The sequence below is a fragment of the Alosa alosa genome, chromosome 2 (genome assembly GCF_017589495.1).
Source record: "Alosa alosa isolate M-15738 ecotype Scorff River chromosome 2, AALO_Geno_1.1, whole genome shotgun sequence".
Classification (NCBI taxonomy): domain Eukaryota; kingdom Metazoa; phylum Chordata; class Actinopteri; order Clupeiformes; family Clupeidae; genus Alosa; species Alosa alosa.
In genome coordinates, this window is record NC_063190.1 from 16,167,913 (window position 1) to 16,181,496 (window position 13,584).

Consider the following 13,584-nt stretch of genomic DNA (forward strand, 5'->3'; position numbering starts at 1 on the left):
ACACTTCAAAGTAAAGAATTGTGGACCTCCTGAACTACAATTGTTCTAGCCTCAATGAGTTAATTCCAAAATAGTGCATGCTGCTGCAGTCATCACTGACTTTCAACCAGCCAGTGGCTGCACTGATGAATCTCAATTTGATGGCTAACCAATTTAACTCCACATTGGGACCCTATTAAGTTAGGATGTTGATGTGTTGGAATATGTCTTTAAGGCTACTTCCATATTTGGCAGCAAATATAATTTTGTTTATTTCAATTTTAGTTATACATCACTCTAATATATGAATCTGTCCCAAGACACTTTACATAGCCCAACTTGAACATGAAACCGAAGCACCAATGAAATAGGGGCAAGAAAAAGGTTTCATCCAACAGCAAAACCCCTTGAATAGACCCATAAGGCTCATAAGGAAGGGCCCATATAACTGGGAGATGAGAGAGATGCACGTGTAGAATAGAGGGTGATTGATCCATTTTGTGTTGAGCAGATTTCCTCCAGTACCTCCAAGCCCTCTGTTCTTGATGGGAAACAGTGCGGACAGTCAGCTCTCTTCCAGCTTGCTGAGGTATTCTAGACCTGTTCTTACTACCAAAACACTTTTTCATTCTCCCAAAGTTATTGGGTCATTTCATATCAATCCACCTAGTCTCGGTTAACTTTCATAAAAAAAGTGAAAAATTATGTCAGGTACTTCTATACCAGACTTGTACGGACGCATTTGAAGTCTGCTTGCGAGACCGTATGGAACAGTCGTTCTACTAAACCATGCTTTACTAAAACCTAGCATAGCCTTTACGCATTTGCACTTGTCTGTTATTTGAACTCCTTGGCAAAGTGAAACTAACTTCACCATGGTGTCAGTCAACGACAAGGCAGTTATACGCAGTAAGTTACTTTCACTATTGACTGACAATGGGTTACCATCGAAAACATAGGCTGGAAAAAGCAACACTTACCCTAATATTTTTCGAATGACTGAATAAAACAATGTTTATCCTGCAGAGGAGTTGCTTATATCTTGTGATAGTGCGTCTTCAGCTGTGCTCTCGCTTAATCACCGTCATTACAAATTTGCAAATGCATTGTGAGATGTATTTCATAATATCTTTATTCTAATTATGTTTCCCATTGTAGCCTAATCGTGTAATTTCTAATGTTTTGCATGGATGTGTGCTGGTGCGCGTTCATGGAGGATAGAAGGATGGTGCGTTGTGCACCTGCCAATATGACTGTTGACAATGCGCTCTTAAAATAACATAACTCGCGATAGACTTCTGACCAGGTTTCTCTTGGTCAGTGGCGTAATGCGTTTTAGGTGGTGTACAATAGCGATTTTTAGACAATGCACTAGGCCACTCCCTAGGTTGTTAATTACCACACCCCTGGGCGCATTGTTTTAAAAAATAGACGTGCAAAATAAGAAAATAAACTTTGCGCAGGGTGGAAAACAAGTTTTACGCCATGCGCCAGGGTGCAAAATATTTATATATATACTTTGATATGACATGTATAGTTTTGAAACCTTGGCTTGGTTTGGGTACCTTTTTCTGTAGAATTCCAAGATTTAATAAGATCAGGTATACTATTTTTCTACTGAAAATGACCAAACTTTCAAACTGTATGAGTGCCACAGAGTGAAACACTAAAATTATTTTGTTAAACAAAAATGATTTTGTGAAAATATTTACAAAATGATGTCAACTATGCAACATTCAGATGCTTCACATTTGCATATGAAAACATGGTGTGTGTGTGTGTGTGTGTGTGTGTGCGCGCGTGTGCGTGTGTGTGTGTGTGTGTAAACAATATAATATATATGAATTAGGGCTGCAGTGCCTACAAATAGCCTGAAGAGGGCATAGCGGGTCATAACTCTGGCCAAATGAGTATTGATTGCTTTCATCAAACAAACATTTCATATTTGTTTATGTTCAGTATTTATCATTTAATTTGTCAACTTTGAAGAAACTAGAATAAGACATGTACATAATTCCACATGTGTTTTTAATAGTTTTGATGAATCTACAATGTAAATAGTCATGAAAATAAAGGAAACTCATTGAATGAGAAGGTGTGTCCACAAATATCAAATATATTTATTTAATTTAATGCAGACAATATTTTGGATTTCTCCATGAATTTGGCATAGAGCTAATGGTGTATTTCAGGATTATCTGAGAGGTTGACCTGGGATTTTTCACTCTGTGATTTGATGGACCCTGATTCAAATCATATAATTCCATGATTACTGTATATAAATACTACTACTACTACTACTACTACTACTACTACTACTACTACTACTACTACTACTATACTACTACTAATAATAATAATAATAATAATTAACAATTTTATTTACAATTTGTATATGATACAAATTATTATTTGATTTATTTTCAGATAGCAACAGCAGATTTTGTAATGATATCTCCTAGGGGTGTGCATCTCTCCCCTATAAGACGATTGGATACAGTACGTATCTAGATGCATAAGCTATTGAAAGACTGAACAAACATTTTGATATCAAGAACTTTGCCAAATATCTCTTAACGAAATCACTAGGCCAATTAATAGAGATCTATAAGTTCATGTCACCCCTATACTTAGCTGCTGAGTCAATCACAATAGTTTAAAACTCTGTGGTGTAGCTGTAGCTTTTGCTAAATTTCGAGTGCCAGGGGGGACCTTTCATAAGCTCACTCTTGTTGGAGAAGGCTAGACACTCTGTTGAGGTGTGTTAGCAAATCAGGGTTGGTGTTATGATTTTGAAAGCAACATAATTTGTAACGTTAGGTCTTCCACTGCGGCTTTAGACCGATTTGTCATTTTGAAATCGGGCCATCGACCGGTTCACAGTACATTTAAATCGATCCAGGGGTTTGCCTTCCGATGTACTTGCATCGTTAACGTTCAAATCGCTTACCGATAGGTATTGGTGAATCTTTACACCCCGTAATATCTCCACATTCAGACAATCATAACAGTGAAATTTATGATTAATATATTTCTCCCATATGTGACACTGCCTGTGTATCTGCAGATGTGCTTGGCTTCTGAGGCGGAGAAAAGAGAGGCCTTGTCTTCCCAGCCTGCAGGTGACCCGGCTCCTGTTTTCTCTGAGAACAGTTCCACAAACATGGATCCCATGGATCAAAGAAACTCTCCAGACCTTCCTCGAACCACACCTTCCCTTTCCTCCTCTGCCTCATCTTCCTCCTCTGCCTCCTCCACCCCAACTGACAAAACACCACCACTGCTCAGCCAGCCGAAGAATGTGAAAAAGAAAAAGAAGGACTGCAAAGAAACTCTCAAGGCTGATAAGACTCAAGGTTCTGTGAAAAAAGCCCCCAAGAAGCGGCAGTCCTCTGAGTCTGACCTGGACAGTGTCATTGAAGCTGTGGCTAAAGGGACCTGGGGTACGGAGGAGACGCCCACGAAGAAACCCTGCATCCCAAACAGTGACAAAAGCACTCCCCCTGGGCTACAACATTCACCAAAAAAGAAGATGAAGCCTAAAGTGAAGAAACCACTCAAAGCAAAAGAAGAGGCTGTGGAGGAGGACGTACAAACAGAAGAGAAAGAGAAGGAGGAGGAGAAGGAATCGAAAGGGGGTGATGGCGAGCCACAAGATCTTCCTGTGGTGAAGGAAGAGCTGCCAATCTCCCCTAAGAGGGAAGTTGAGGCCCCTAGCATGAAAACAGACTCCACTCTTCTGGGAAAGGAGGACATGGATTCCCACAGCCCACTGGAGGCCCTGGTCAAATCTGAGGAGAGAGACACCGAGGCCAAGTCTGAAAGCTGTGGCTCCAGGAAGTCAGAGAGAAGCTGCAAGGGGGCCCTGTACAAAACACTGGTGTCAGAGGGGATGCTAACATCACTGAGAGCAAATGTGGACAGAGGTGACTGCCCCTTTTGTATTAATCATTCTCACCACAGTTTATTCATTGACACAGTGGGTCCTTATTTAAATGACACAATGAATTTAATGTGACTTAACATGCAAAGTCTAAAGTGTAACTGAAGCTTATTTAATAACTTGGCAAAATGTATTTGCTAATTCTATGAACCAACCAGAAATGTCCTAAGCGTCGGTGTGTCAGCTCAGTTCTCCCACATGCCACTCGATAACTTTATTTCATGCTTGAGACACTTCCTGTTCACTATCTGACTTTTCCGTCCTTGCAATAAGGGGCCCAGTGTGTTACTTCTGTGTGACACAGAATTGAGTAGCTGTTCCAAGAAATGAGAAGTCTGTGTGAAAATATTGTAATTGTGAATGATTCACAGGAAAGAGAGGCTCTGTCCGAGGGAGTGTGTCTGATCAGGAAGGAGCTTGGACGGAGGAGGCCTGGGCATTTCCTCAGACTGGTGCAAGCAACCCCAAGAAGTTAAAAAAGTCTAAATCTAAAGATGAGACTGCACCAGGGTGAGAAGTTCCTTAGCTTTTTTAACTGCATGGTCGCTTTCTTTAATTGCTGTGTTGAAATAAAAAAGTATATATTTGATATACAGATTTAATGTTTATGATATACATATTCCAAATAATTTAGCATCCCAAAATAAATATGCATTAATGCTGTTATTTTTACTGAATATTGTGCTAGTATTTACAGTATATAGTAGTATATACAATGATGTCTTTTTCGTCTGTTTTAGCTCCTCATTTGGTCAAGACATTTAGTCTTCAAATAAATCTAATAATAATCTTAATCTTGTCTCACACAGTTTAGGAAAGCTTGAAGAGGAGTTTGAGAAGAAGTTCAACAGCTTGCCACAGTACAGCCCTTTGACATTTGACAAAAAGAACACCTCCATCACCAAGAAGAAAAAAACATTTCCCCCCACGATCAGTGATCAAGCCAAGCCTAGTAAGGGTGAGTTGAGCACGTATGTGGGCTTTTCTCTGACCACAGTTCCTCCCTCCTCTCATCTACCCACTTCCTGTTCACGTTTTGCCTCTGAAAGTGCACCCTGCAGCTCAGTGACATAATGGCCACTTGACTTAACAGGACCGTGTTCTCTTTTTCTGTTTTGTTTTTACCATGCAACTTACCGGGCCATGTTTCGTTTCTCTGTTTTTCTTTAATATCAGGTTCATCTGCATCTCAGAAAAAAACTTTATTCCACAAGATCGTTAGCAAGTACAAGCACAAAAAGGAGAGGCCCAATACCTTGGATAAAGGTGAACTAGTGCTGTCATGTCATATCATGTTGTGTTATCATGCCAAGCCTTTTACTTTTGGAGTAAATATACATGCCACTGTGCATCATGTGAGACTGTTAAGTAGGCCAGTAGCAGTTACCACCTTTGCTTATCAGTGCATTTCCTGTTTTGAGCTGACAAAAGTCATTACAATATATGTAGGTCATTGTGGGGTTGTAGACTCCTGAAATAGGGCAATTACTGGAAAATGACTTCTCTGACAGTCGCATCCTTGGCAGTGCTTTATGTAGTATGTTACATGTAGTATTAATGTAGTATGTTACAATGAAAATGCTGTAGAATGTTGTTTATAGTAAGTGGAGATGACATCCCATGTCTATTTAAATCACTAATGTTATAATGGTATGCATACATTGTTTAAGTTCCAGTAAATTGGATCTAAGGTTAAAAAACTTTCTGTTGTAGCCATAACTATGAGCGAGTCCCCTGTGCCCGAGGCCATGCAGAAGGACAAGCCATGTGGCCAGGTGTCCCTGGAGGCCCAGCGGGCTGCAGAGATGCTGGTGGGCAGTCAGAAGAGGAAGGCCAGGAAGAATAAAATCACCCACCTGGTGCGCACCGCTGATGGCAGGCTGTCCCCAGCAGAGGGTGAGTGCTGCCTTTGACCTTCCCTCTTCATACAACATCTACATTGATTTTATCATTACAATTTGTATTCATTTTACCAATATAACTTCATACAAAAACACAGACGATAAGGATATAACAACATCTACATTTATTCATATGGACGTTGGAAGCCATACAGAACATACTGTATGAGGTGTATATTTTAATGGGTTGAGCTGATCTGATACTCAGGGGTGCGTTTCCCAAAACCACAGTTGCTAACCTGTTAGTAATTTAGTTGGTTGGCAATGGGAAATTGCAACCAACAAAGTTGCTAACTTAGTTAGCAATTATGGTTTTGGGAAACGCGCCCTAGGACCAGTATTGGTTTAATGCTGGCAAAAATGACTAAATCAGATATCGGTGGGGTGGGATGAATCATCCAACCAAAGCCTTTACATACATACATCCTTAACTAAACACTGAATGCCATGCAGTTAAAAGTGAAAAGAGACAAATAACATATCAGATAATGTGAAGAGTAGCTAAAACATGAGCAAGTCAGCAGCACTCCAACCAATAAAATGGAGTGTATCATTTGACAATGGCAAAGTTATTTAGAACATGAAATACAGCATGATATCAGTGATTAAAGCTCTGACATTATTCTCACCAAAAAGGATGAACTTGGGGTAGTGGGGCAGTGCCTTTTTGAAATGTCTTAAAATATCCAAAAGACCTGAACTACTGTATACCAACAACAGAAGAAAGTCCCATTTTTGTTTACTGTTTCAGTTAACTATATTGGATGTTTGGTTTAAAAATAAATGTTTAGGTGCAACAGCTATATTATCCTTAGATCACAGGCTCATAGAATTCTGTATGAAATGCTTTGTTTTCCCTGTCTATATTAAATTCAGAAGACAAAGCCAAGGAGTTGTCCCAGGACAAGGAGGAAAAGCCATTAACCGAAGAGTCTTTATGCAATGAAGAGGGGTGCTTCACTGAGGCAGACCAGAGGGATGCACCTGAAGGCCTTCCAGCCTTCTTCAGCCTAGCTGCCCTCGCTGAAGTAGCAGCCATGGAGAACGTGCACAGGTAAACTCAAAATGTGTTGACTGTGTCTAACCTCATTTCTCTCTCTCGCTTCCACTCTCTCTCTGTCTTGCAAGTCAACTGCTCCTCAAAGATGAGTTGACTCATCTTTGTTCCCTGGGAGTAACAATGAAAGATCACAACATTGTGTGACATAACAGGAATTGAACCATGTAGCAGACAGACACTCCTGCCATCAAGGGGAGAGTTTGATGTAGGATCCTCCTATTCTTTTGTAGGCTACAGTTTTCCAAATTGATCGTAAAAGAATGTGTTTGCATAGATGTGTGTGTGCCAGGTGAAAAAATAGATCATTTAAATTCTGTAGGTAGTAGGTTGAATGATGACTAATAAGTATGATGGTGTTTGGATAAGGTTTGTTGTGTAATGATAACAAACCTTTTCCAGCACAGCTTCCTCTGCAATATCCAACCTCTATGTTCCATGTAACACAGTGTTTCTTAACTGGTGGGTTGGGACCCAAAAGTGGGTCACGGAACCATTCTGGGTGGGTCACGAAGCTTGTGGTTTAAAAAAAAAAAAAGTAAAATGCCACCTTATCAGATCTAATATTGGATCTTTATTTTAACAGACTTTATTCATGGCCAATGTCAGTCATTACCATGGACATAGACAATGTTTATGTGACAGGTCATGTTAAGCATAATTTTAGCGGTAAATGCAAGTAGGCCACATGGAAACAAGGCACCCCTGTCAAAGTCAAACCTGTCGAGTACTTGGAAAGGTGACATCAGGAGTTGAAGACGAAATGTAATGCCAAACATTTGCATGTTCCAAACAAGTAGGTCTACAGGCACTTTGTGTGTCTTACCATGTAACTCACCATATCTGTTGGCTTGAACACTAAAAAAATATATGGGTCGCGACTTTTACGAACATGGGAAATTGTGAGTCCCAAAGCTAGACCAGTTAAGAACCACTGATGTAACAATACAGATGTAGATGTAGCAATAGATGTAGCAATAGTGGCACTAGCCTTCCCTGATTAGTTGTGTCATTCTGTTCCTTTTTTACTCTGTATTTGTTGTTAGTGAACTAGTCGGTTGAAGCAGACTGGTAATGAATAAAACCACAAAGGGGTCCTTCATAGAATCTTCGTGGGGTCTTCCTGCAGCAGTTGAGTAATGGGAAGAGCAATGTGTGTATGTGATAACATGTCAGTCAGTCGAAGCCAAGTGCATTGGTATTATGTTTTGTTGATGTAACCACTTGACCATGTAGTTTGCAAATACTGCATATCACCAACGCTTATCTGTGCTTGGTGCCTTGGTTGTTTTTTGCAAGGTCAGTATGTGTTTTTTCCTAGGTTTTTTTTTTTTTTTTTTTACCGCAGTAGCTACAAAACAAAACAAAATGTCAATAATAAACTTACAAGTACCCTCCAGAATTATTGGTACCTTTGGTAAAGTTCACTAAAAACAGATATAAAAAAATTATACCAACCTTTTAAGGGAAGCAAATTTATTCTGAGAAAAAAAGGAAATCTCATAAAGAAATAAATATTTTTAACAAAAACACGTTGCCCACAATTATTGACACCCCTAGAAAATCTTATATACAAAATGTAACAGAAGCATTTTCCTATCTAATTTCAACTTCTTTAAAGGAGAATTCCGGTGTGATATTGACCTAAAGTGTAGTGAAACATGATGCAGTGTGAGCATTATGTCTCATAGCCCATCTCGGCTTGTCCCCTGCACTCAAAATCGGCTAGCTAGTTGCCGATGCTACCAACAGCTTTTCAATAGTGGTGTGGCATCGGGCCTAGCCATGCAAATAAATCACTGTTTTACACCCATTTACGAGGGCTCAATGTATCTCCACACTTCATTGGTAGACTTCGAGGGCCCTGACATTTAAAACGAGACATTGAGAACTTTGAAAAGCACTGGTAGTTTACTTACAAGGCGATTTATACAGACAGTACCTTCCGCGAAGTTTGCGTTTGCAGCCATCTTGAATTTAGTCGATGAATTAAACAGCGGTAGAATGAACAGGTATGATAAAGGATCAGATTCCAAAAGTAATTCAGTGGGAATGCATGGATTCCAGTTGCTGCTACTGGAAGAAACTGGAATCCATGCATTTCGACCGAATTATTTTGGAATCTGATCCCCTTATCATACCTGTTCATTCTTACTGCTGTTCGAATTTATCGCGGACTAAATTCAAGATGGCTGCAAACGCTAAACTCGTGGAAGATACTGTCTGTATAAATCGCCTTGTAAGTAAACTACCAGTGCTTTTTCAAAGTTCTCAATGTCTCGCTTTTAAAGGTCAGGGGCCCTCGGAAGTCTACCAATGAAGTGTGGAGATACATTGAGCCTCGTGAAATGGGTGTAAAACAGTGATTTATTTGCATGGTTAGCCTGATGCCAAGCACCACTACTGAAAAAAGCTGTTGGTAGCATCGGCTAACTAGCCAGATTTTGGAGTGCAGGGGACAAGTCGAGATGGGCTATGAGACATACGCTCACACCGGTATCATGTTTCAATACACTTTAGGTCAATATCACACCGGAATTCTCCTTTAAGTTAATGAGATTGTCTGAACTTTCAAAAGTAGTTCATGGCTTTCTTTTTCACTGAGGTATGAAAATAAAGTGACAGAGGCAAAATCCCCATGTAATTTTCCACCAAGACAATACACTAAATTTAAATAAAAAGTCAGAAAAACCAGGTACTTTGTTGGAAATATTTACAGTTAAAACAATATATATATTTACAGTATATTTACAGTTAAAACAATAATGCCAAGACACTAAAAGTGGGTTAAGATTGGATCATTCATCAGGTCAATGAACCAAAACAAACGTCCAGATCAAAACAAAAATGGTTTACTGAACACAAAATCATGCTTCCCATCATGCCATTGCCATCTCAGTCCCCTGATCTAAACTCCATAGAAAAACATTGGGGTCAGTCAAAGAGCCATGCTCTTGGAACCTTGGAATCTGGATGATCTCGGGATATTTTGTAACGACGAATGGTCTTGCGTCCCTTGCTTTGTTTTCTCCAACTTTATGGGGTGTCATAGGAGAATATTACAAGCTGTACAGTATTACAAGCAGGGGTGCCAATCATTGTGAGTGACATGTTTTTGTTAAAAAATATTTATTTCTTTGAGATTTTCTTTTTTCTCAAAATAAATTTGTTTCCCTTCAAGGTTGGATTTTTTCCTAATTGTTTTAATTGTGAGATTACAATAAATTACCAACAGACTATTTTTTATACCTGTGTTTATTAGTCAGGTTTAGCAGAGGTGCCAGTAATTCTGGAGGGTACTGTAAGTATTTAGTCAACTAAAGCTTAAAAAAAGGTGACATAAAACTATAAAGGGCATTTTACTGAGGACTAAGGTATGAGCTACACCAGGCGCGTAACTGAAGCGCTCCGTTCGTGTAGCGTCTGCTGCAACAATTAGCTGCCACTATAATCAATGGAAGTAGCTACACCAGCCGTGATAGCAGCATACGTTCCAAAAAAATAGATTATTCATCTAAAATGGATTTTACGCGTTGCGAACGGAACGCTTCAGTTATGCGCATGGTGTAGCTCATACCTAAGACTGACTAAAAATAGCTGACATAATTAACATTAGTGCATGCAGGTTTGTTTCACAGCTTTGATTTTGTGTTTTCAGAGGTCAGCGTGCTGTCAGTTTGCCCAGTGAGAGCCAAGCAAAGGACATGGCTGCCCAAACCCCTGTGCTGATCTCCTGTGCTGACCAGTGAGGGCTCTCTTGGCTGGCCCCCTCTGAACAGACAAACATGGTGCGTTAACCCCACAAACTCTCGACCTCGTGCTGGGATGGGACAGAGGCACACTGGGGAGATGTGCTCTGAAGTGGCCTCCAGGGGCTGCTCTAGTCTGGGAGTGAAAGAGCATGGAGAGGAGGGTGCCTTTCACCTGGGAGCTTCCCAGATGCAGCCCACACTTGCAGCCTATGGAGGAGCTAGGTTGGCCCTAGAGTGCGGCCTCCTCACCTGGTGGCTGGGACGGGTTAGCAGACGTTGTTGCACAAAAATGGCTGCCATTTTAAGGTCAAGTTTTGCATTTTAAAAGTGCATTCGGGGGAGGGGGTATCTTGGTCAGGTTTTTTTTTTTGTTTTTTGTTTTTGTTTTGCTGCTTTGTTTCACAGATGTTTCTTCCACGTAGCAGAGCTCTCTGTACGGGCGAATGAAATCTTGTGGCTTCCTGCAGTCCTTCCTACTCTAGACCAAATTCACACAGCCAGTAGCCTGCACAAATGCTTGAACAGCCACCATACCTCTTGTCTCTCTTTCTGAATAATAGCAGGTTAGCTTTTTATTCTAGTTTCTCAGATCCCTCAAGGTTACCTTAAAAAGAATGAGTGAGTGGGTTATGCCTGGGAAATAGGTATTTGCCAAGATAATGCAGTAGGTCTTACATGATCACTAAGTAGTTGTCGGTGTACATTTTCACTCAGTGATGGGAAGTCTCTTAATTTAGGCAACCCATATTGGTTTGGTTAGGTAGGTTGGGCACTGATGGTAAATGGTTGGTGAGAAATAACGGTTTTATTTCTCAACATACCCACTGCATGTTTGCTGTTGCTGAGGGCTTGAACAAAAGTTCCTTAAAGGAAAAGTTCACTCTAATCCACTTGAAAATGCTCAAAACTTTCATTTGAAAAATGAGTCAGTTTAGTTGTGGTGCCATTTTATTGTTCCATGGTATCTGTTATGTCTTAAGGCATCAGTCTCCAAAAGCTTCTGTTTCTATTCACTGGTTTAAATCATCACTTACAAAACCTGGGGTGTAAATGAAGATAGCAAAACATGCTACATTTTCATGTATGCACTGCAACTTCAAGACATTTTGGACCCACAGTATCTACAGTTGTATGCTTAAGTTTGGCCACCTCGGAGCAAAAAACTGTATTTTGTTGATTTTTTTTGGTCATGAAACATAAATATATAACCACAGCAAAATATCTTAAAAATATACAACATAAGAAAAAAAAATTAAAACAGAGGATTGCTTCATATTTGGCTGCACTTACTTTTTATTTAATGAAATTAGAAATTGAAAGAAATCAATTTATAGTGAATATGTGAAAAGATTTTTGTTTAAAACATCCAAAAATGACCTAGAAATGGCAGAATGTGAGGAAACAAGCATTTTGACGTTATGTCAAATGACAATTTCAGAAGATAATGAATTCTCTGACTCAACAAATATGGTATTCAACATTTCAACAACATTCAACAAAAATAGGCTTCTCTTGACCGGGGATCTGGGATAAATCTAGAGTAACTGATTGCTTTCAGATTGTAATTTGAGTGTTATTAAGTAATAGCTGTTAAGGGTAAATGTGAAAGTCAAGACGAGATTAACATACTCAGAAAGGCCAACCAAACATATTTTTTTTCTGGGTGAAAATTAGGCTGAGGCGGTAGGGGTGGGGGACAAAATGCTTATGAGAACACCTTCAAAGATGACTGTTAAAATCATGTAAACGTTGGCTTTGATACACTCTTTAATAGGCCTACACTCCTCAGTACTTTATTGGCTGCTCTCGTCTTGACTCCTCTTTCACACTCTGATTAAAAAAATGAACCAAATCAGTAACACAATTTTTTTTCCCCCATATTACAAGAACTAGCGATGTTTTGCCTGTTATCATGAATCTCCTCCTCACAAACTCCTAAACATAACTCTCTTAAAATAATGTGATATATAAGACATATCTGCAAAAAGAACATAGACTACACTGATGGCATGTAACATTAATTTAAAGGTGCTCTAAGTAATGTTATGCGGTTTTTAAGCTAAAACATTTTTAGTCACATACTGCAAACATCAACTCACTATCCACTAGCTGCCTGTGTCCTGAATACACTGTAAAAAGTAACACAGCCTCTGTGCACAGCCCAGGCTCCAAAAACAGGAGCTTCATTCAAAAGTGAAAGCAGACGGTTGATCAGCTGTGTTCTAAAGAATGTTTGATTCAAGTTCAGCGTGTGTTGTTGCAAACTATTTGTTTCTCAGGAAATGCCACGATGAACGGTAACAAATAGGCTAGGCTCTCTAGGCTAAAGTCATATCGTGGGGAGTTTATTACTCCGTTTTGGCAAGTAGCCGTGTAATAAGCGGGATAATGTATAGAACGCCGGTCATTATTGGGAAAATAAGTCCCTTCAGGGCGAAACAAGACCCCTCTGCTGTGCGTCGGGGTCCGGTTCGCCCTGTCAGGACTTATTTTCCCAATGATGACCGGCGTTCTATACATTATCCCTTACTTAAAAATTTCACTGTCATGGATAATTATGGCCCTGGTAAAAAGGCTCTGTTGTTAGTGTATCTTTACTAGGGTTCCCACTCTTAGTCAAATGTAAAATTCCATGACTTTTCCCTGACAAAAAAACTGAATTTCCATGACCATTTGGGAAATTTAAAAAAATGCATTGAAAAAACAGGTAGGGCCAGCCACAAGCACTCAAGCAAGTAGTAATGGAAAAAGCTAATAAACCAATAAACTCCAATGCTGCATGGAAATGTATTTGTATTAATGTATTTTAGCAAGTTAATTTAAATTCCTACAACAAAATTCCCTGATATTCCATGACTTTGCCCCCCAAAAATATAATTCCCTGACGTTCCATGTCTGGAATAGACTTTAATAAAATTCTATGATATATTCCTGAAAATTCATGACCCATGG

General features: G+C 39.6%; 1 protein-coding gene across 4 annotated transcripts in view; it reads left to right on the forward strand.

Moving 5' to 3' along the window:
• The window catches only part of LOC125291153 (HMG box transcription factor BBX), a 33,036-nt gene extending 20,212 nt beyond the window's left edge, over window positions 1–12,824 (forward strand). For all 4 annotated transcript variants that reach the window (XM_048237739.1, XM_048237735.1, XM_048237736.1 and 1 more), the window contains 8 exons: window positions 491–568; window positions 3,047–3,905; window positions 4,294–4,432; window positions 4,732–4,880; window positions 5,099–5,188; window positions 5,636–5,818; window positions 6,700–6,877; window positions 10,539–12,824. In XM_048237739.1, coding sequence (XP_048093696.1) covers window positions 491–568; window positions 3,047–3,905; window positions 4,294–4,432; window positions 4,732–4,880; window positions 5,099–5,188; window positions 5,636–5,818; window positions 6,700–6,877; window positions 10,539–10,629 — 1,767 coding nt within the window. In that variant the 3' untranslated portion in view covers window positions 10,630–12,824. The remainder of the gene's footprint in view (window positions 1–490; window positions 569–3,046; window positions 3,906–4,293; window positions 4,433–4,731; window positions 4,881–5,098; window positions 5,189–5,635; window positions 5,819–6,699; window positions 6,878–10,538) is intronic.
• Window positions 12,825–13,584: the final 760 nt, after the last annotated feature.